Source organism: Hemitrygon akajei, unplaced genomic scaffold (assembly GCF_048418815.1).
Source record: "Hemitrygon akajei unplaced genomic scaffold, sHemAka1.3 Scf000055, whole genome shotgun sequence".
In the NCBI taxonomy this organism is placed as follows: domain Eukaryota; kingdom Metazoa; phylum Chordata; class Chondrichthyes; order Myliobatiformes; family Dasyatidae; genus Hemitrygon; species Hemitrygon akajei.
This window is the reverse complement of record NW_027331941.1, coordinates 5,815,098-5,836,664: the sequence shown is the minus strand read 5'-3', so window position 1 is coordinate 5,836,664 and position 21,567 is coordinate 5,815,098. Positions and strand designations below refer to the sequence as shown.

The following is a 21,567-nucleotide window of genomic DNA, read 5'->3' as shown; positions in this document are numbered from 1 at the left end:
CGGGGGGAGGTCTCACTGTGCCGGGGCGCGCGCCGTAACGCTGACCTGATCGCCTCTTCCTCTCCCTCAGCAAGAAGCCTCCGATCCAGTACGTCCGGTGTGAGATGGAGGGCTGTGGAACTATCCTCGCGAATCCAAGGTACCTGCAGGTCAGTGCACACCGTGATCCAGTGGTCCGTCCTCTTTTCCTGCGGCGCGGGGAGGCGGTTCTCGGTCGGATGGGGAATTCTGATGAGCGTGAGATGCCGAACTTTCAGAACATCGACGGAGGACTTCCAAAGTTTAAAGCAAATTTGCTTTCACAGTGCATGAAAGCCCCGAGATTCATCGTCCTGCGGGCATACTCGATAGGTCTACAGAGTGAATGAATGAATTTATTTCTTCCATCCTTCACATACACGAGGAGTGAAGATCTTTATGTTAACGCCTCCGTCTGAATGTGGCTGGCTGGCATGAGCGCAGGACTTCGGAGCGAAGGCTCCCGAGTTCGAATCCAGCCGGCTCCCTCGCGTGCTCTCCGTCCGTGCTGTGTCCAGCGTCGAGCTAGGAACTTGGCCTTGTAAAAACAAGAAAGCCTCTTTTAAAAAAACAATGCCATTAATGACTCCACGTGGACTTAAGGGCTTTCTTCTTCCGTCTAAATGTGCAATCATAGTAACTTAGAATGAATAGAACAGTCGACGTAACATAGAAATATACCCAGATCAGCGTCAGTTAATTAGTCTGATGGCCTGGTGGAAGAAGCTGTCCCGGAGCCTGTTGGTCCTGGCTTTTATGCTGTGGTACCGTTTCCCGGATGGTAGCAGCTGGAACAGTTTGTGGTTGGGGTGACTCGGGTCCCCAATGATCCTTCGGGCCCTTTTTACACACCTGTCACTGTAAATGTCCTGAATAGTGGGAAGTTCACATCTACAGATGCGCTGGGCTGTCCGCACCACTCTCTGCAGAGTCCTGCGATTGAGGGAAGTACAGTTCCCGTACCAGGCAGTGATGCAGCCAGTCAGGATGCTCTCAATTGTGGCCCCTGAAGAAAGTAGAATAATAACTATAACAGAATCAATCAAAGGTAGCCCAACTAGGGACAACAAACTCTGCAAATACTAAAAGGAAGAAATTATAATAATAGACAAGCAATAGATATTGAGAACCTGAGATGAGGGGTCCTTGAATGCGAGTCCATAGGTTGTGGGGGCAAGTGAAGTTGAGAGACGTTTTCCCCTCTGGGTCAAGAGCGTCTTGGTTCAGGGGTAATAACTGTTCCTGAACCTGGTAGTGTGAGTCCTGAGGCTCCTGTTCCTCCTTCCTGATGGTTAAGGGGTAATAACTGTCCCTGAACCTGGTGGTGTGAGTCCTGAGGCTCCTGTACCTCCTTCCTGATGTTAGAGGGGTAGTAACTGTTCCTGACCCTGGTAGTGTGAGTCCTGAGGCTCCTGTTCCTCCTTCCTGATGGTTGAGAGGTAATAACTGTCCCTGAACCTGGTGGTGTGAGTCCTGAGGCTCCTGTACCTCCTTCCTGATGTTAGAGGGGTAGTAACTGTTCCTGACCCTGGTAGTGTGAGTCCTGAGGCTCCTGTACTTCCTTCCTGATGTTAGAGGGGTAATAACTGTCCCTGAACCTGGTGCTGTGGGTCCTGAGGCTCCTGTACCTCCTTCCTGATGTTTGAGGGGTAATATCTGTTCCTGAACCTGGTGCTGTGGGTCCTGAGGCTCCTGTAACTCCTTCCTGATGGTTGAGAGGTAATAACTGTCCCTGAACCTGGTGGTATGGGTCCTGAGGCTCCTGTACCTCTTCCCTGATGGTTAAGGGGTAATAACTCCCTGAACCTGGTGGTGTGGGCCCTGAGGCTCCTGTACCTCCTCCCTGATGGTTGAGGGGTAATAACTGTTCCTGAACCTGGTGGTGTGAGCCCTGAGGCTCCTGTACCCTCCTTCCTGATGTTAGAGGGGTAATAACTGTTCCTGAACCTGGTGGTGTGGGTCCTGAGGCTCCTGTACCCTCCTTCCTGATGTTAGAGGGGTAATAACTGTTCCTGAACCTGGTGGTGTGGGTCCTGAGGCTCCTGTATCTCCTTCCCGATGGTTGAGGGGTAATAACTGTTCCTGAACCTGGTGGTGTGAGTCCTGAGGCTCCTGTACCTCCTTCCTGATGGTTGAGGGGTAATAACTGTCCCTGAACCTGGTGGTGTGAGCCCTGAGGCTCCTGTACATCCTTCCTGATGGTTGAGGGGTAATAACTGTTCCTGAACCTGGTGGTGTGAGTCCTGAGGCTCCTGTACCTCCTTCCTGATGTTAGAGGGGTAATAACTGTTCCTGAACCTGGTGGTGTGGGTCCTGATGCTCCTGTACCTCCTTCCTGATGGTTGAGGGGTAATAACTGTTCCTGAGCCTGGTTGTGTGGGTCCTGAGGCTCCTGTACCTCCTCCCTGATGGTTGAGGGGTAATAACTGTTCCTGAGCCTGGTTGTGTGGGTCCTGAGGCTCCTGTACCTCCTTCCTGATGTTAGAGGGGTAATAACTGTTCCTGAACCTGGTGGTGTGGGTCCTGAGGCTCCTGTACCTCCTTCCTGATGTTAGAGGGGTAATAACTGTCCCTGAACCTGGTTGTGTGGGTCCTGAGGCTCCTGTACCTCCTCCCTGATGGTTGAGGGGTAATAACTGTTCCTGAGCCTGGTTGTGTGGGTCCTGAGGCTCCTGTACCTCCTTCCTGATGGTTGAGGGGTAGTAACTCCCTGAATCTGGTGGTGTGAGCCCTGAGGCTCCTGTATCTCCTTCCCGATGGTTGAGGGGCAATAACTGTCCCTGAACCTGGTAGTGTGAGTCCTGAGGCTCCTGTATCTCCTTCCCGATGGTTGAGGGGTAATAACTGTCCCTGAACCTGGTAGTGTGAGTCCTGATGCTCCTGTACCTCCTTCCTGATGTTTGAGGGGTAATATCTGTTCCTGAACCTGGTGCTGTGGGTCCTGAGGCTCCTGTAACTCCTTCCTGATGGTTGAGAGGTAATAACTGTCCCTGAACCTGGTGGTATGGGTCCTGAGGCTCCTGTACCTCTTCCCTGATGGTTAAGGGGTAATAACTCCCTGAACCTGGTGGTGTGGGTCCTGAGGCTCCTGTACCTCCTTCTTGATGGTTGAGGGGTAATAACTGTTTTGAACCTGGTGGTGTGAGCCCTGAGGCTCCTGTACCTCCTCCCTGATGGTTGAGGGGTAATAACTGTTCCTGAGCCTGGTTGTGTGGGTCCTGAGGCTCCTATACCTCCTTCCTGATGGTTGAGGGGTAGTAACTCCCTGAATCTGGTGGTGTGAGCCCTGAGGCTCCTGTATCTCCTTCCTGATGGTTGAGGGGTAATAACTGTTCCTGAGCCTGGTTGTGTGGGTCCTGAGGCTCCTGTACCTCCTTCCTGATGGTTGAGGGGTAATAACTGTTCCTGAGCCTTGTTGTGTGGGTCCTGAGGCTCCTGTACCTTCCACCAGATGGCAGCAGTGAGAAGAGAGCGTTGGCTTAGTGAACTAACTGTAGGGTCCTGTGGAGTGTTTTCAAATGGAGGGACCCAGTACACTCAAACGCCACTTCCTTGGGTAATAGAATTTGAATATATTTAAATCTTACATCCATCCCACAACGTGAGGGAGTAAAAATCTTTGCATTATGACTCCACTGCAATGTGAACTTACGTGGGGTGATTGATAAGTTTGTGGCCTAAGGTAGAAGGCGTCAATTTTAGAAAGCCTAGCACATTTATTTTTCAACACAGTCCCCTCCTACATTGACACACTGAGTCCAGCGGTCGTGGAGCATACGGATCTTGGACCTCCAGAAAGTATCCACAGCAGGGGTGATTGATATGTTCGTGGCCTCAGGTAGAAAGAAGGAGATGAGTTATTAACTTCAAACTTTCAGCATTTGCTCTCAAGAACTGCACGTTGAGTTGAACTGCACGTGCATGTAACGAGAGTGTCTTGGACCTCCAGCTGGTCCACAGACCTCCGGGGTGATTGATAAGTTCGTGGCCCACGATAGAAGGACGTGAGTTATGCAGCCTCTACCTGAGGCCACAAACTTATCCTTCACCCCTGCTGTGGACCACTTCTGCAGGCCGACTTCCGCAAAGAAGTGATCCGTCGGCTCCACGGCCGCTGGACTAATTGTGTAAATGTAGGAAAAATGTGTGTGCCAGGTTTTCGAAAATTGACTCCTTCTACCTTAGGCCACGAACTTATCAATCACCCCTCGTAAAAGTCTTCATTTTCAATCTTTTTTTTATTGATTAAAAAAAATAAGGATAGACAGTTCAGAGGAGAAGTTATCTCAAATACATATTTCAGTAAAAGTACAAAGAAAGAAAAGAATATATACTGTCAAAATCAAGTATAGTATAACATTCAGCTGATATAAGAAATGAACCACGGCTTCTCTTAACAATTCATAGAAAAAAAGACTCAAATTTTCTATTTTTGAGAAATAAAAAAACCCATTAAACTAACCTCAAACAAAAGAAAAGGGGACTGGGCAGTCTATTTTGAGGATATAATTTTTTAAAAAAAGGGAAACATCCTTCCGGTCAAATCTGAAACTTTGCGGAGAGGGAAGAAAGATGACCTGAAAATGTAAAAAAAAAGAAAAATTAGATCATATGAAAATACTGAATGAAAGGTCGCCAGGTTTGCTCAAATTTAAAAGATGCGTCAAACTTCCGACTTCTAATTTTCTCCAAACTTAAAAGTCTTAATGGCTTGCAGAAAGAAGCTGTCCCCTGGCCTGTGGGTCCCGGCTTCAAGGCTGCGGCACCGTTTGCCAGGCGGAGGCAGCTGAAACGGTTTGTGGCTGGGGTCCGCGATGATCTTCCAGGCCTTCTTTCTGCACCGGCTGCTGTGAATGTCCTCAGTGGAAGGAAGTTCGAATGCACAGAGGCGCTGGGCGGGTGACACCACTCTTAGCGGTGCCCAGCGATTGAGGTTGGTGCCGGTCCCGTAGCAGCTGGTGTTACGGCCAGTCAGAATGCGCTCATTGGTGCCCCTGTAGCAGGTCTTGAGGATTTGGGGGCCCATGGCGAACTTCTTCCATTGCCTGAGGTGGAGGAGAAGCTGTTGTGCATTTTTCTTTGCCGCACAGCTGGTGTGTGGAGCCCAGGCGAGATCATCGGTGATGTGGATACCGAGGAACTTGAAACTACTCACCTGCTCAACCGCAGTCCCATCGATGCTGATCGGGGCCGAGCCTGTCTCCGTTCCCTCATGTAATCCACCGCCAGCTCCTTTGTTTTTTTTGGGCAGTGAGAGAGAGGGTGCGATCCTGGCCCCACTATGCCCGGGTGCCAACCTCTCCTCTGTAGCCTGCCTCATCATCGCTAGTGGTAAGGCTGAGGTCCCCCTGTACGCCTTGTTAATGCAAGCATCTAATCGGCGCATCACGTGACAGCAATTCAGTGCGTAAAGGCTGATTTATACATCTGCATAGTAGCCTACGCTATAGCCTTCGTAAGTGGCCTGCGCTGTTGTGAGCATTTATACTTGTACATTGGTGTGTCTGTGTCGCTCTGCAATTCACCGCTAAAGCGCTAGTTTCTATGCCACTGTGTAGAGTTTCTTCGTGTACTTCAAACAATGGCGACTGAGCGCATCATGTTGGAGTTGGAGCTAATAAATGCTGAACAAGGGTGACTTTTATTGAAATTACTGCAACGCAGAAAAGAGAGAAGACGTCAGAGGAGGTGGTGTGTACGGCCATTGAACGGATCGAGGCAGGAGGAGGGTGAATTTTCTGTGCTTGTCCGGCCACTGAGAGACATTTGAGACGAGGAAATGCATCTCAAATACTTTCGGATGTCGGCAGGTAGATTTGACAATTTGGTTCGTCGTCTCCAAGCATTTATTTCGTATCAGTGGTACGCACAGTACGCCTGTAGACGGGAGGAAACGCGATGCTGCCGAGCGGACCAATCACAGTTGTTGCGGTCTGCGACGCGCAGGTACACTTAGCGGCCTCCGTCGAGGGTTGTTCAGACCGAACGTCAGAACGCGGACGGAATGGGATCCAATTGACTTTGACCCCGGAGCGATTGCCGGTGCCAGATGGGGTGGTTCGAGTATGGCAGAAACCGCGGATCTCCTGAGGTTCTCGTGCACGACGATTTCTGAAGTCTGCAGAGAATGGTGCAAGGAAGAACGGTCCGGCGAGCGGCAGTTCTGTGGGCGAAACTGCCCTGTCAATGAGGGAGCTCAGAGGAGAACAGCTGCTCCAAGCCGACGGGGAGGGGGGGAGCGACAACTCAAATAACCGCGCGTTGTAACAGCGGTGTGCGGGAAAGCATCTCCGGACGGGCAACGCGTCAAACCTTGAAGAGGGTGGGCTTTGGCAGCAGAGGACCACGAACGTGCGTTCAGCGGCTGCTTCACTGGGTGCACGAGCTACTGAACAAGCTGGCCGCTGAGCGCAAGTTCACGGTCCGTTCAAAGTGGAATCGCAGGTGGACAGGGCGACGGAGAGGACGTTTGGCACGCTGCCCTTCGCGAGACCAGGACGTCAAGTACAGGGCAACTGGGGGCTGTCAGTGGTTGTTCAGATCGTAAGGCAGCACGTGGAATTTAACATCCATCTCGGGTGACACTGATATAAGACCATAAGGTATAGGAACAGAATTAGGCCATTTGGCCCATCGAGTCTGCTCTGCCATTTCATCACGGCTGATACGATTTTCCTCTCGGCCCCCAATCTCCGGCCTTCTCCCTGCATGCCTTCATGCCCTGACCAATCAAGAATCTATCAAATTCTGCCTGATATACACATAAAGACTTGTCCTGTGGCAGAGAATTCCACCCAGATTCGCCACTCTCGGGCTAAAGAAATTCCTCCACATCTCCGTTCTGAAAGGACACCCTTCTATTCAGAGTCTTAAACTCTCCCACCCACAGGGAACATCCTCTCCACCTCCACTGTAACGCGGCCTTTCACCGTTCAGTAGGTCTCAGCGAGGTCCCCAAGTACTCCCATCTCCTCATCCTTAACAACTGACTCTTCACATCTTCCCAACCACCGAGGTCGGGCGAACTGTAATTTCCTTTCTGCTGCCCTCCTCCTTTCTTAAAGAGCGGAGTGACGTTTGCAGATTCCCAGTCCTGTGGCACCGTGCCAGAGTCCAATTATTTTTGAAGAATCATTTCTAATGCCACCGCAATCTCTAATGCTCCCTCTTTCAGGACCCAAGGGTGCAGTTCCTCTGGTCCGGGTGACTTATGTACCTTTAGGTCTTTCAGCTTTTTGAGCACCTTCTCCCTTGTAACAGTGACTGCACCCACTTCTCTTCCTTCACGCACTACACCATCAGGCATACTGCGAGCGTCTTCCACAGTGAAGAATGACGCAAAATATGTGTTTAGTTCATCAGCCATCTCCTTGTCCCCCCCGTTATTTCTCCTGCCTCCTTTTCCAGCCGTGCTATATTGATTGGGGAAAGATTTATTCGCCGTTTGAGGGGCTTTTTTTCTCAGTTTACTCAGCAGGCGGTCACTATCCGGAAAGAGCCGCCGAAGGAAGTGGTTGAGGAAGGTGCAATAGCAACTTCGTAGGTCACTTGGGCGGGGACAGGAATAGGAGGGGATTGCTTTGCTTTTGACCTGGAAGCATCTGTTTCCTGGAACACGGAGCTGCCTTTCCCCTCAGCCGTCTCTCTGTTCTGGTGACAATATCTCGGTCCCCACAGCCAATCCGTGCCCCTGAGTTCATCCGCTGGAACTGTCAGTCCTCTTGAGTTGAAACCAATGCAGTTTAAACCAGTGGCCCTGTGTCCCCCTATACTGTTCCCGTCCGTCATGAGGTATAGACTGCTCTCGTTGGCCGCAGAGTCCTATCTCCTTTACCACAGCACTGGAGAGGGATAGGAGCAGACAAGTTAGGGAAATGTTTAATTGGTGTAAGGGGAACTAGTGAGGCTATCAGGCAGGAACTTGGAAGCATAAATTGGAAACAGATGTTCTCAGGGAAACGTACAGAAGAGATGTGGCAAATGTTCGGGGGATATTTGCGTGGGGTTCTGCCCTGATACGTTCCAGTGAGACAGGGAAAGGATGGTAGGGTACAGGATCCATGGTGGACAAAGGCTGTTGGAAATCTAGTCAAGAAGAAAAGAAGAGCTTATGAAAGGTTCAAAAAACCAGGTAATGATAGAGATTTAGAAGATGAAAAAGCTAGCAGGAAGGAGCTTAAAAAGAAATTAGGAGAGCCAGAAGGGGCCATTAGAAGGCCTTGGCGGACAGGATTAAGGAGAACCCCAAGGCGTTCTACAAGTATGTGACAAGCAAGAGGATCAGAGTGAAAGAATAGGACCTATCAAGTGGGAAAGTGTGTATGGAACCGAGGGAGATAGCAGAGGTACTTAATGAATACTTTGCTTCAGTATTCACTACGGAAAAGGATCTTGGCGATTCTAGGGATGACTTGCAGTGGACTGAAAAGCCTGAGCATGTAGATATTAAGGAAGAGGATGTGCTGGAGCTTTTGGAAAGCATCAAGTTGGAAAATTCACCGGGACAGGATGTACCCCCAGGCTACTGTGGGAAGCGAGGGAGGAGATTGCTGAACCTCTGGCGATGATCTTTGCATCATCAGTGAGGACGGGAGAGGTTCCAGCGGATTGGAGGGTTGCGGATGTTGTTCCCTTATTCAAAAAAGATCGTAGGGACAGCCCAGGAAATTATAGACCAGTGAGTCTTACCTCAGTGGTTGGTAAGTTGATGGAGAAGATCCTGAGAGGCAGGATTTATGAACATTTGGAGAGGTATAATATGATTAGGAATAGTCAGCATGGCGTTATCAAAGGCAGGTCATGCCTTACGAGCCTGATTGAAATTTTTGAGGATGTGACTAAACACATTGATGAAGGTAAAGCCATCAATATAGTGTATATGGATTTCATCAAGGCATTTGATAAGGTACCCCATGCAAGGCTTATTGAGAAAGTAAGGAGGCATGGGATCCAAGGGGACATTGCTTTGTGGATCCAGAAATGGCTTGCCCACAGAAGGCAAAGAGTGGTTGTAGACGGGTCATATTCTGCATGGAGGCCGGTGACTGGTGGTGTGCCTCAGGGATCTGTACTGGGACCCCTACTCTTTGTGATTTTTATAAAGGACCTGGATAAGGAAGTGGAGGGATGGGTTAGTAAATTTGCTGATTACACAAAGTTTGGTGTTGCGGCTAGTGTGGAGGGCTGTCAGAGGTTACAGCGGGACATTGATAGGATGCAAAACTGGGCTGAGAAGAGGCAGGTGGAGTTCAACCCAGATAAGTGTGAGGTGGTTCATTTTGGCAGGTCAAGTACGATCATTAATGGTAAGACTCTTAGCAGTGTGGAGGATCAGAGGGATCTTGGGGTCCGAGTCCATCAGACACTCAAAGCTGCTGCGCAGGTTGACTCTGTGGTTGAGAAGGCATACAATGTATTGGCCTTCATCAATTGTGTAAATGAGTTTAACAGCCGAGAGGTAATGTTGCAGCTATATAGGACCCTGGTCAGACCCCACTTGGAGTACAGTGCTCAGTTCTGGTCGCCTCACTACAGGAAGGATGTGGAAACCATAGAAAGGATGCAGAGGAGATTTACAAGGATGTTGTCTGGATTGGGGAGCATGCCTTATGAGAATAGGTTGAGTGAATTCGGCCTTTTCTCCTTGGAGGGACAGAAGATGAGAGGTGACCTGATAGAGGTGTATGAGATGATGAGGGGCATTGATCGTGTGGATAGCCAGAGGCTTTTTCCCAGGGCTGAAATGGCTAGCATGAGAGGGCACAGTTTTAAGGTGCTTGAAAGTGTGTACAGAGGAGATAACAGGGGTAAGTTTTTCACACAGAGTGGTGAGATCTAGGTGTTCTTAGAGTACATCAGTCAATGAAAGCAAGCATGCAGGTACAGCAGGCAGTGAAGAAAGCTAATGGCATGCTGGCCTTTGTAACAAGAGGAATTGAGTATAGGAGTAAAGAGGTCCTTCTGCAGCTGTACAGGGCCCTGGTGAGACCCCACCTGGAGTATTGTGTGCAGTTTTGGTCTCCAAATTTGAGGAAGGACATTCTTGCTATTGAGGGAGTGCAGCATAGGTTCACATGATTAATTCCCGGAATGGCGGGACTGTCACATGTTGAAAGATTGGAGTGACTGGAATTTAGTAGGATGAGAGGGGATCTGATTATTAAGGGATTGGACACGCTGGAGGCAGGAAGCGTGTTCCCGCTGATGGGTGAGTCCAGAACTAGAGGCCACAGTTTAAGAATAAGGGGTAGGCCATTTAGAACAGAGATGTGGAAAAACTTTTTCACCCAGTGAGTAGTGGATATGTGGAATGCTCTGCCCCAGAAGGCAGTGGAGGCCAAGTCTCTGGCAGTGGAGGTCAAGTTAGATAGAGCTCTTACAGATAGCGGGGTCAAGGGATATGGGGAGAGGGCTGGAACGGGGTACTGATTGTGGTTGATCTGCCATGATCACAGTGAATGGCGGTGCTGGCTAGAAGGGCCGAATGGCTACCTACTGTCTATTGTCTATTGAGTGTGTGGAATGGGCTGCTGGCGACGGCGATGGAGGCGGATACGATAGGGTCTTTTAAGAGACTCCTGGATGGGTACACAGAACTTAGAAAAATAGAGAGCTATGGATAAGCCTATGGTAAGGACATGTTCGGCACAGCTTTGTGGGCCGAAGGTGCTGTGCTGTCCAGGCTTTCTATGTTTCTAGAGTCTGTCCTGCTCCCCCGTCCCCCTCCCTGTCCTCCTTCCAGCCCAGTGAGTGACATCGCCCAGTGTCAGTGTTGAACAGGATACATATCTGCCTTGTCACCGCTGTCTAAAACGTGATCTGCGCCTGTTTGGTGTAACAGTGACGTGGCTCTGCCCACTGTCAGTGTAATCTGGTGCAGGATTCGAATCTCTGTGGTGTACTGACTGGCTGCGTCACGGCCTGGTACGAGCGGAAAATCCTACAGAAGGTGTACAGGTAGTTCCCGAGTTACAAACGTCCGACATACGGACAACTCGTACTTATGAACTGAGGAAGGAGAACGCCGTTCGCCATTTTATGTTGTTGCCGTTGACACTGTGTTGAGTGTTTAACTTTGTATTTGGCTTAAATTTTTCTTAGTAAGATTCACCCTGACCCCGCACCCCACCTCCCAGCGTTCCGGTCAGCTGGTGGCGCAGTGAGATCAACGCCGGGCTCGGGAACAGAGGTTTCCGAGTTCAATCCAGTGACAGACCGCTCCCGAGTGCGCCGGGTTGATGTCGAGCTCACAACTCGACCTCGTTAAAAAAAGCACTGCCACCTCCAGTTTAAATTCCCACGCGGAATATTGTGGATGATCAAATACCCAAACCCAGCACAGCCCCCACTTGTCCCATTTAACCTGTCTCAGTGCGGCGGACTTTAGGACCCGGGGAATTCAGTGCGGTGGCCCTTAGGACCCAGCGGAGCTCGGGACCCGCCGCCCGCAGAGTTTCTGTTCCATTGACGGGAAGCAATCGCGATTGAAAATAAAGTGGAAGTGACAAAGCATTTGGAAAGCGATGAGACGCCATCGGTCATTGGAAAAGCGTTAGGCTACAGTCAGTCAAAGACCGGAACAATTTTAAAAGATAACGGATAAAGTGAGAATAATGGAGCATGTGAAAGGCCCTGCCCCGATGAAAGCTACAATTATTACTAAGCCACGCAGTGGTTTAATTATTGGAATACATATGTTTCTTAAGTGTTTTATATGCATAGAAAGGTAAAATATGTACTATATACTAAGACAAGCGTTTGACTAACTGACGCTAAATAATACCGGATGTACTTGTTCCAACTTACGTACAAATCTGACTTAAAGACGGACTCAGGACGTAACCCGAGGACTGCCTGTAGTGGATTCGGCCCAGTACATCACGGGTAAAGCCCTCCCAACCATTGAGTTGAACTGAACTGAGCAGATCTACAAGAAACATTGCAATAGGAAAGCAGCATGCATCATCAGAGATCCTCACCACCCAGGCCGTGCTCTTTTCTCGCTGCTGTCATCAGGTCGAAGGTACAAAAGCCTCAGGACTCGCACTGACAGGTTCAGGAACAGTTATTGCCCCTCAACCATCAGGCTCTTGAAGAAAACGGGATAACCATACTCATTCCATGTCTGGTGTGGAGGAGCAGAGGGAGCTGGGGGTACATGTCCACAGATCCCTGAAAATTGCCTCACATGTAGATAGAGTAGTTGATGGGCTGTTAGCTTTCATAAGTCGAGGGATAGAGTTTAAGAGACGCGATTTAATGATGCAGCTCTATAAAACTCTGGTTAGGCTGCACTTGGAGTACTGTGTCCAGTTCTGGTCGCCTCACTATAGGAAGGATGTGGAAGCATTGGAAAGGGTACGGAGGAGATTTACCAGGATGCTGCCTGGTTTAGAGAGTATGGATTATGATCAGAGATTAAGGGAGCTAGGGCTTTACTCTCTGGAGAGAAGGAGGATGAGAGGAGACATGATAGAGGTGTACAAGATATTAAGAGGAATAGATAGAGTGGACAGCCAGCGCCTCTTCCCCAGGGCACCACTGTTCAATACAAGAGGACATGGCTTTAAGGTAAGGGGAGGGAAGTTCAAGGGGGGTATTAGAGGAAGGTTTTTCACTCAGAGAGTGGTTGGTGCGTGGAATGCACTGCCTGAGTCAGTGGTGGAGGCAGATACACGAGTGAAGTTTAAGAGACTACTAGACAGGTATATGGAAGAATTTAAGGTGGAGGGGTTATATGGGAGGCAGGGTTTAAGGGTCTGCACAGCATTGTGGGCCGAAGGGCCTGCACGGTGCTGTACTATTTGATGTTCTCTGTTCCCAAACTGATGGTCTCACTTTAATGACTCTTTATCTTGTTCATTATTTATTGCTATTTATTTATATTTGCATTTGCACAGTTTGTTGTTCATTGATCCGGTTTACAGTTACCATTCTATAGATTGCCTGAGTATGCCCACAGGAGACAGAATCTCGGTTTTATGTGGTGACGTGCACGTACTCTGATTGTAAATTTTGCTCCGAACTTCGAGTCACTGTGATCTAGAGCGAGGTGCGGATTGGCCCCGAGTCGACTGCAGATCTCTCCGGTGTCACAAACGAGAGAATCCGTAGACGCTGGGACTCCGAGCGACACACACACGCAAAACGCTGGAGGAACTCAGCAGGCCGGGCGGCATCCGTGGGGAAGAGTGAACTGTCGACGTTTCTGGCCGAGACCCTTCGGCAGGTCTGGAGGGGGAAAAAAAGCTGAGGAGTAGATTTAAATGGTGGGGGGGGAGGCGAGAGAGAGAAACACAAGGTGACGGGTGGAGCCGGGAAGTAGAGAGCAAGGAAGTTGTTTGGTGAAAGAGACAGAAAGCCATGGAAGAAGGAAAAAAGGGAGGGGAAGATAAGGTGAGGGAGGGAAAGTGGGATGGGAAACGGTGAAGGAGAGGGGGGTTGCGGGGGACATTATTGGAAGTTCGAGAAATCGATGTTCACACCATCAGGTTGGAGGCTACCCAGACGGAATTTAGGGTGTTGTTCCTCCAACGTGAGTGTGGCCTCTTTCACCACTTCCCATCCCCTTTTACCCTCTCTCACCTTATCTCCTTGCCTGTGAATCACTTCCCTCTGGCGCTCCTTCCCCCCCCCCCCCCACTTTTCTTTCCTCCATGGCTTCTGTCTTCTCCTATCAGACTCCCCCTTCTCCAGCCCTGTATCTCGTTCACCAATCACTTCCCAGCTCTCCTATCAGACTTCTGTCCTCTCCTGTCAGACTCCCCCTTCTCCAGTCCTGTATCTCGTTCACCAATCACTTCCCAGCTCTCCTATCAGACTTCTGTCCTCTCCTATCAGACTCCCCCTTCTCCAGCCCTGTATCTCATTCACCAATCACTACCCAGCTCTCCTATCAGACTTCTGTCCTCTCCTGTCAGACTCACCCTTCTCCAGTCCTGTATCTCGTTCACCAATCACTTCCCAGCTCTCCTATCAGACTTCTGTCCTCTCCTATCAGACTCCCCCTTCTCCAGCCCTGTATCTCATTCACCAATCACTTCCCAGCTCTCCTATCAGACTCCCCCTTCTCCAGTCCTGTATCTCGTTCACCAACCAACTTCCCAGCTCTCCTATCAGACTTCTGTCCTCTCCTATCAGACTCCCCCTTCTCCAGCCCTGTACCTCATTCACCAATCACTTCCCAGCTCTCCTATCAGACTCCCCCTTCTCCAGTTCTGTATCTCGTTCACCAACCAACTTCCCACCTCTCCTATCAGACTTCTGTCATCTCCTATCAGACTCCCCCTTCTCCAGCCCTGTATCTCGTTCACCAATCACTTCCCAGCTCTCCTATCAGACTTCTGTCCTCTCCTATCAGACTCCCCCTTCTCCAGTCCTGTATCTCGTTCACCAATCACTTCCCAGCTCTCCTATCAGACTTCTGTCCTCTCCTGTCAGACTCCCCCTTCTCCAGCCCTGTATCTCATTCACCAATCACTTCCCAGCTCTCCTATCAGACTCCCCCTTCTCCAGCCCTGTATCTCATTCACCAATCACTTCCCAGCTCTCCTATCAGACTCCCCCTTCTCCAGCCCTGTATCTCATTCACCAATCACTTCCCAGCTCTCCTATCAGAATTCTGTCCTCTCCTATCAGACTTCTGTCCTCTCCTATCAGACTCCCCCTTCTCCAGTCCTGTATCTCGTTCACCAATCACTTCCCAGCTCTCCTATCAGACTTCTGTCCTCTCCTATCAGACTCCCCCTTCTCCAGCCCTGTATCTCATTCACCAATCACTTCCCAGCTCTCCTATCAGACTCCCCCTTCTCCAGTCCTGTATCTCGTTCACCAACCAACTTCCCAGCTCTCCTATCAGACTTCTGTCCTCTCCTATCAGACTCCCCCTTCTCCAGCCCTGTATCTCATTCACCAATCACTTCCCAGCTCTCCTATCAGACTTCTATCCTCTCCTATCAGACTCCCCCTTCTCCAGCCCTGTATCTCATTCACCAATCACTTCCCAGCTCTCCTATCAGAGTTCTGTCCTCTCCTATCAGACTCCCCCTTCTCCAGTCCTGTATCTCGTTCACCAATCACTTCCCAGCTCTCCTATCAGACTTCTATCCTCTCCTATCAGACTCCCCCTTCTCCAGCCCTGTATCTCGTTCACCAATCACTTCCCAGCTCTCCTATCAGACTTCTGTCCTCTCCTATCAGACTCCCCCTTCTCCAGCGCTGTATCTCATTCACCAATCACTTCCCAGCTCTCCTATCAGACTCCCCCTTCTCCAGTCCCGTATCTCGTTCACCAACCAACTTCCCAGCTCTCCTATCAGACTTCTGTCCTCTCCTATCAGACTCCCCCTTCTCCAGCCCTGTATCTCATTCACCAATCACTTCCCAGCTCTCCTATCAGATTCCCCCTTCTCCAGTCCTGTATCTCGTTCACCAACCAACTTCCCAGCTCTCCTATCAGACTTCTGTCCTCTCCTATCAGACTCCCCCTTCTCCAGCCCTGTATCTCGTTCACCAATCACTTCCCAGCTCTCCTATCAGACTTCTGTCCTCTCCTATCAGACTCCCCCTTCTCCAGCCCTGTATCTCGTTCACCAATCACTTCCCAGCTCTCCTATCAGACTTCTGTCCTCTCCTATCAGACTCCCCCTTCTCCAGCCCTGTATCTCGTTCACCAATCACTTCCCAGCTCTCCTATCAGACTTCTATCCTCTCCTATCAGACTCCCCCTTCTCCAGCCCTGTATCTCGTTCACCAATCACTTCCCAGCTCTCCTATCAGACTTCTGTCCTCTCCTATCAGACTCCCCCTTCTCCAGCCCTGTATCTCGTTCACCAATCACTTCCCAGCTCTCCTATCAGACTTCTGTCCTCTCCTATCAGACTCCCCCTTCTCCAGCCCTGTATCTCATTCACCAATCACTTCCCAGCTCTCCTATCAGACTCCCCCTTCTCCAGTCCTGTATCTCGTTCACCAACCAACTTCCCAGCTCTCCTATCAGACTTCTGTCCTCTCCTATCATACTCCCCCTTCTCCAGACCTGTATCTCATTCACCAATCACTTCCCAGCTCTCCTATCAGACTCCCCCTTCTCCAGTCCTGTATCTCGTTCACCAACCAACTTCCCAGCTCTCCTATCAGACTTCTGTCCTCTCCTATCAGAATCCCCCTTCTCCAGCCCTGTATCTCATTCACCAATCACTTCCCAGCTCTCCTATCAGACTTCTGTCCTCTCCTATCAGACTCCCCCTTCTCCAGTCCTGTATCTCGTTCACCAATCACTTCCCAGCTCTCCTATCAGACTTCTATCCTCTCCTATCAGACTCCCCCTTCTCCAGCCCTGTATCTCGTTCACCAATCACTTCCCAGCTCTCCTATCAGACTTCTGTCCTCTCCTATCAGACTCCCCCTTCTCCAGCCCTGTATCTCGTTCACCAATCACTTCCCAGCTCTCCTATCAGACTTCTGTCCTCTCCTATCAGACTCCCCCTTCTCCAGCCCTGTATCTCGTTCACCAATCACTTCCCAGCTCTCCTATCAGACTTCTGTCCTCTCCTATCAGACTCCCCCTTCTCCAGCCCCTATCTCGTTCACCAATCACTTCCCAGCTCTCCTATCAGACTCCCCCTTCTCCAGTCCTGTATCTCGTTCACCAACCAACTTCCCAGCTCTCCTATCAGACTTCTGTCCTCTCCTATCAGACTCCCCCTTCTCCAGCCCTGTATCTCATTCACCAATCACTTCCCAGCTCTCCTATCAGACTTCTGTCCTCTCCTATCAGACTCCCCCTTCTCCAGTCCTGTATCTCGTTCACCAATCACTTCCCAGCTCTCCTATCAGACTTCTATGCTCTCCTATCAGACTCCCCCTTCTCCAGCCCTGTATCTCGTTCACCAATCACTTCCCAGCTCTGCTATCAGACTTCTGTCCTCTCCTATCAGACTCCCCCCTTCTCCAGCCCCGAATCTCGTTCACCAATCACTTCCCAGCTCTCCTATCAGACTTCTGTCCTCTCCTATCAGAATCCCCCTTCTCCAGTTCTGTATCTCGTTCACCAATCACTTCCCAGCTCTCCTATCAGACTTCTGTCCTCTCCTATCAGACTCCCCCTTCTCCAGCGCTGTATCTCATTCACCAATCACTTCCCAGCTCTCCTATCAGACTCCCCCTTCTCCAGTCCTGTATCTCGTTCACCAACCAACTTCCCAGCTCTCCTATCAGACTTCTGTCCTCTCCTATCAGACTCCCCCTTCTCCAGCCCTGTATCTCATTCACCAATCACTTCCCAGCTCTCCTATCAGACTCCCCCTTCTCCAGTCCTGTATCTCGTTCACCAAACAACTTCCCAGCTCTCCTATCAGACTTCTGTCCTCTCCTATCAGACTCCCCCTTCTCCAGCCCTGTATCTCGTTCACCAATCACTTCCCAGCTCTCCTATCAGACTTCTGTCCTCTCCTATCAGACTCCCCCTTCTCCAGCCCTGTATCTCGTTCACCAATCACTTCCCAGCACTCCTATCAGACTTCTGTCCTCTCCTATCAGACTCCCCCTTCTCCAGCCCCTATCTCGTTCACCAATCACTTCCCAGCTCTCCTATCAGACTCCCCCTTCTCCAGTCCTGTATCTCGTTCACCAACCAACTTCCCAGTTCTCCTATCAGACTTCTGTCCTCTCCTATCAGACTCCCCCTTCTCCAGCCCTGTATCTCATTCACCAATCACTTCCCAGCTCTCCTATCAGACTTCTGTCCTCTCCTATCAGACTCCCCCTTCTCCAGTCCTGTATCTCGTTTACCAATCACTTCCCAGCTCTCCTATCAGACTTCTATCCTCTCCTATCAGACTCCCCCTTCTCCAGCCCTGTATCTCGTTCACCAATCACTTCCCAGCTCTCCTATCAGACTTCTGTCCTCTCCTATCAGACTCCCCCTTCTCCAGCCCTGTATTTCGTTCACCAATCACTTCCCAGCTCTCCTATCAGACTTCTGTCCTCTCCTATCAGACTCCCCCTTCTCCAGCCCTGTATCTCGTTCACCAACCACTTCCCAGCTCTCCTATCAGTCTTCTGTCCTCTCCTATCAGACTCCCCCTTCTCCGGCCCTGTATCTCGTTCACCAATCACTTCCCAGCTCTCCTATCAGACTTCTGTGCTCTCCTATCAGACTCCCCCTTCTCCAGCCCTGTATCTTGTTCACCAATCACTTCCCAGCTCTCCTATCAGACTCCCCCTTCTCCAGTCCTGTATCTCGTTCACCAACCAACTTCCCAGCTCTCCTATCAGACTTCTGTCCTCTCCTATCAGACTCCCCCTTCTCCAGCCCTGTATCTCATTCACCAATCACTTCCCAGCTCTCCTATCAGACTCCCCCTTCTCCAGTCCTGTATCTCGTTCACCAACCAACTTCCCAGCTCTCCTATCAGACTTCTGTCCTCTCCTATCAGACTCCCCCTTCTCCAGTCCTGTATCTCGTTCACCAATCACTTCCCAGCTCTCCTATCAGACTTCTGTCCTCTCCTATCAGACTCCCCCTTCTCCAGCCCTGTATCTCATTCACCAATCACCTCCCAGCTCTCCTATCAGACTTCTGTCCTCTCCTATCAGACTTCTGTCCTCTCCTATCAGACTCCCCCTTCTCCAGCCCTGTATCTCATTCACCAATCACTTCCCAGCTCTCCTATCAGACTTCTGTCTTCTCCTATCAGACTCCCCCTTCTCCAGCCCTGTATCTCGTTCACCAATCACTTCCCAGCTCTCCTATCAGACTTCTGTCCTCTCCTATCAGACTCCCCCTTCTCCAGCCCTGTATCTCGTTCACCAATCACTTCCCAGCTCTCCTTTCAGACTTCTGTCCTCTCCTATCAGACTCCCCCTTCTCCAGCCCCTATCTCGTTCACCAATCACTTCCCAGCTCTCCTATCAGACTCCCCCTTCTCCAGTCCTGTATCTCGTTCACCAACCAACTTCCCAGCTCTCCTATCAGACTTCTGTCCTCTCCTATCAGACTCCCCCTTCTCCAGCCCTGTATCTCATTCACCAATCACTTCCCAGCTCTCCTATCAGACTTCTGTCCTCTCCTATCAGACTCCCCCTTCTCCAGTCCTGTATCTCGTTCACCAATCACTTCCCAGCTCTCCTATCAGACTTCTATCCTCTCCTATCAGACTCCCCCTTCTCCAGCCCTGTATCTCGTTCACCAATCACTTCCCAGCTCTCCTATCAGACTTCTGTCCTCTCCTATCAGACTCCCCCTTCTCCAGCCCTGTATCTCGTTCACCAATCACTTCCCAGCTCTCCTATCAGACTTCTGTCCTCTCCTATCAGACTCCCCCTTCTCCAGCCCTGTATCTCGTTCACCAATCACTTCCCAGCTCTCCTATCAGACTTCTGTCCTCTCCTATCAGACTCCCCCTTCTCCAGCCCCGAATCTCGTTCACCAATCACTTCCCAGCTCTCCTATCAGACTTCTGTCCTCTCCTATCAGACTCCCCCTTCTCCAGCCCTGTATCTCGTTCACCAATCACTTCCCAGCTCTCCTATCAGACTCCCCCTTCTCCAGCCCTGTATCTCGTTCACCAATCACTTCCCAGCTCTCCTATCAGACTTCTGTCCTCTCCTATCAGACTCCCCCTTCTCCAGCCCTGTATCTCGTTCACCAATCACTTCCCAGCTCTCCTATCAGACTTCTGTCCTCTCCTATCAGACTCCCCCTTCTCCAGCCCCGAATCTCGTTCACCAATCACTTCCCAGCTCTCCTATCAGACTTCTGTCCTCTCCTATCAGACTCCCCCTTCTCCAGCCCTGTATCTCGTTCACCAATCACTTCCCAGCTCTCCTATCAGACTTCTGTCCTCTCCTATCAGACTCCCCCTTCTCCAGCCCTGTATCTCGTTTACCAATCACTTCCCAGCTCTCCTATCAGACTTCTGTCCTCTCCTATCAGACTCCCCCTTCTCCAGTCCTGTATCTCGTTCACCAATCACTTCCCAGCTCTCCTATCAGACTTCTATCCTCTCCTATCAGACTCCCCCTTCTCCAGCCCTGTATCTCGTTCACCAATCACTTCCCAGCTCTCCTATCAGACTTCTGTCCTCTCCTATCAGACTCCCCCTTCTCCAGCCCTGTATCTCGTTCACCAATCACTTCCCAGCTCTCCTATCAGACTTCTGTCCTCTCCTATCAGACTCCCCCTTCTCCAGCCCTGTATCTCGTTCACCAATCACTTCCCAGCTCTCCTATCAGACTTCTGTCCTCTCCTATCAGACTCCCCCTTCTCCAGCCCCGAATCTCGTTCACCAATCACTTCCCAGCTCTCCTATCAGACTTCTGTCCTCTCCTATCAGACTCCCCCTTCTCCAGCCCTGTATCTCGTTCACCAATCACTTCCCAGCTCTCCTATCAGACTCCCCCTTCTCCAGCCCTGTATCTCGTTCACCAATCACTTCCCAGCTCTCCTATCAGACTTCTGTCCTCTCCTATCAGACTCCCCCTTCTCCAGCCCTGTATCTCGTTCACCAATCACTTCCCAGCTCTCCTATCAGACTTCTGTCCTCTCCTATCAGACTCCCCCTTCTCCAGCCCCGAATCTCGTTCACCAATCACTTCCCAGCTCTCCTATCAGACTTCTGTCCTCTCCTATCAGACTCCCCCTTCTCCAGCCCTGTATCTCGTTCACCAATCACTTCCCAGCTCTCCTATCAGACTTCTGTCCTCTCCTATCAGACTCCCCCTTCTCCAGCCCCGAATCTCGTTCACCAATCACTTCCCAGCTCTCCTATCAGACTTCTGTCCTCTCCTATCAGACTCCCCCTTCTCCAGCCCTGTATCTCGTTCACCAATCACTTCCCAGCTCTCCTATCAGACTCCCCCTTCTCCAGCCCTGTATCTCGTTCACCAATCACTTCCCAGCTCTCCTATCAGACTTCTGTCCTCTCCTATCAGACTCCCCCTTCTCCAGCCCTGTATCTCGTTCACCAATCACTTCCCAGCTCTCCTATCAGACTTCTGTCCTCTCCTATCAGACTCCCCCTTCTCCAGCCCCGAATCTCGTTCACCAATCACTTCCCAGCTCTCCTATCAGACTTCTGTCCTCTCCTATCAGACTCCCCCTTCTCCAGCCCTGTATCTCGTTCACCAATCACTTCCCAGCTCTCCTATCAGACTTCTGTCCTCTCCTATCAGACTCCCCCTTCTCCAGCCCTGTATCTCGTTCACCAATCACTTCCCAGCTCTCCTATCAGACTTCTGTCCTCTCCTATCAGACTCCCCCTTCTCCGGCCCCGAATCTCTTTCACCCATCAACTTCGCAGCTCTTTACTTCACCCCTCTCCCCCTCCCGGTCTCACCTCTCACCTCGTGTCTCCCCCTCCCGTCCCACCTCTCACCTCGTGTCTCCCCCCTCCCGTCCCACCTCTCACCTCGTGTCTCCCCCTTGCCGTCCCACCTCTCACCTCGTGTCTCCCCCCTGCCGTCCCACCTCTCACCTCGTGTCTCCCCCCTCCCGTCCCACCTCTCACCTCGTGTCTCCCCACTCCCGGTCTCACCTCTCACCTCGTG

General features: G+C 50.8%; 1 protein-coding gene across 2 annotated transcripts in view; it reads left to right on the top strand.

The window, feature by feature from the left end:
- Window positions 1–21,567, top strand: part of zfp91 (ZFP91 zinc finger protein, atypical E3 ubiquitin ligase) — a 75,603-nt gene that overhangs the window by 36,515 nt on the left and 17,521 nt on the right. For both annotated transcript variants that reach the window (XM_073036277.1, XM_073036276.1), the window contains exon 8: window positions 71–149. In XM_073036277.1, coding sequence (XP_072892378.1) covers window positions 71–149 — 79 coding nt within the window. The remainder of the gene's footprint in view (window positions 1–70; window positions 150–21,567) is intronic.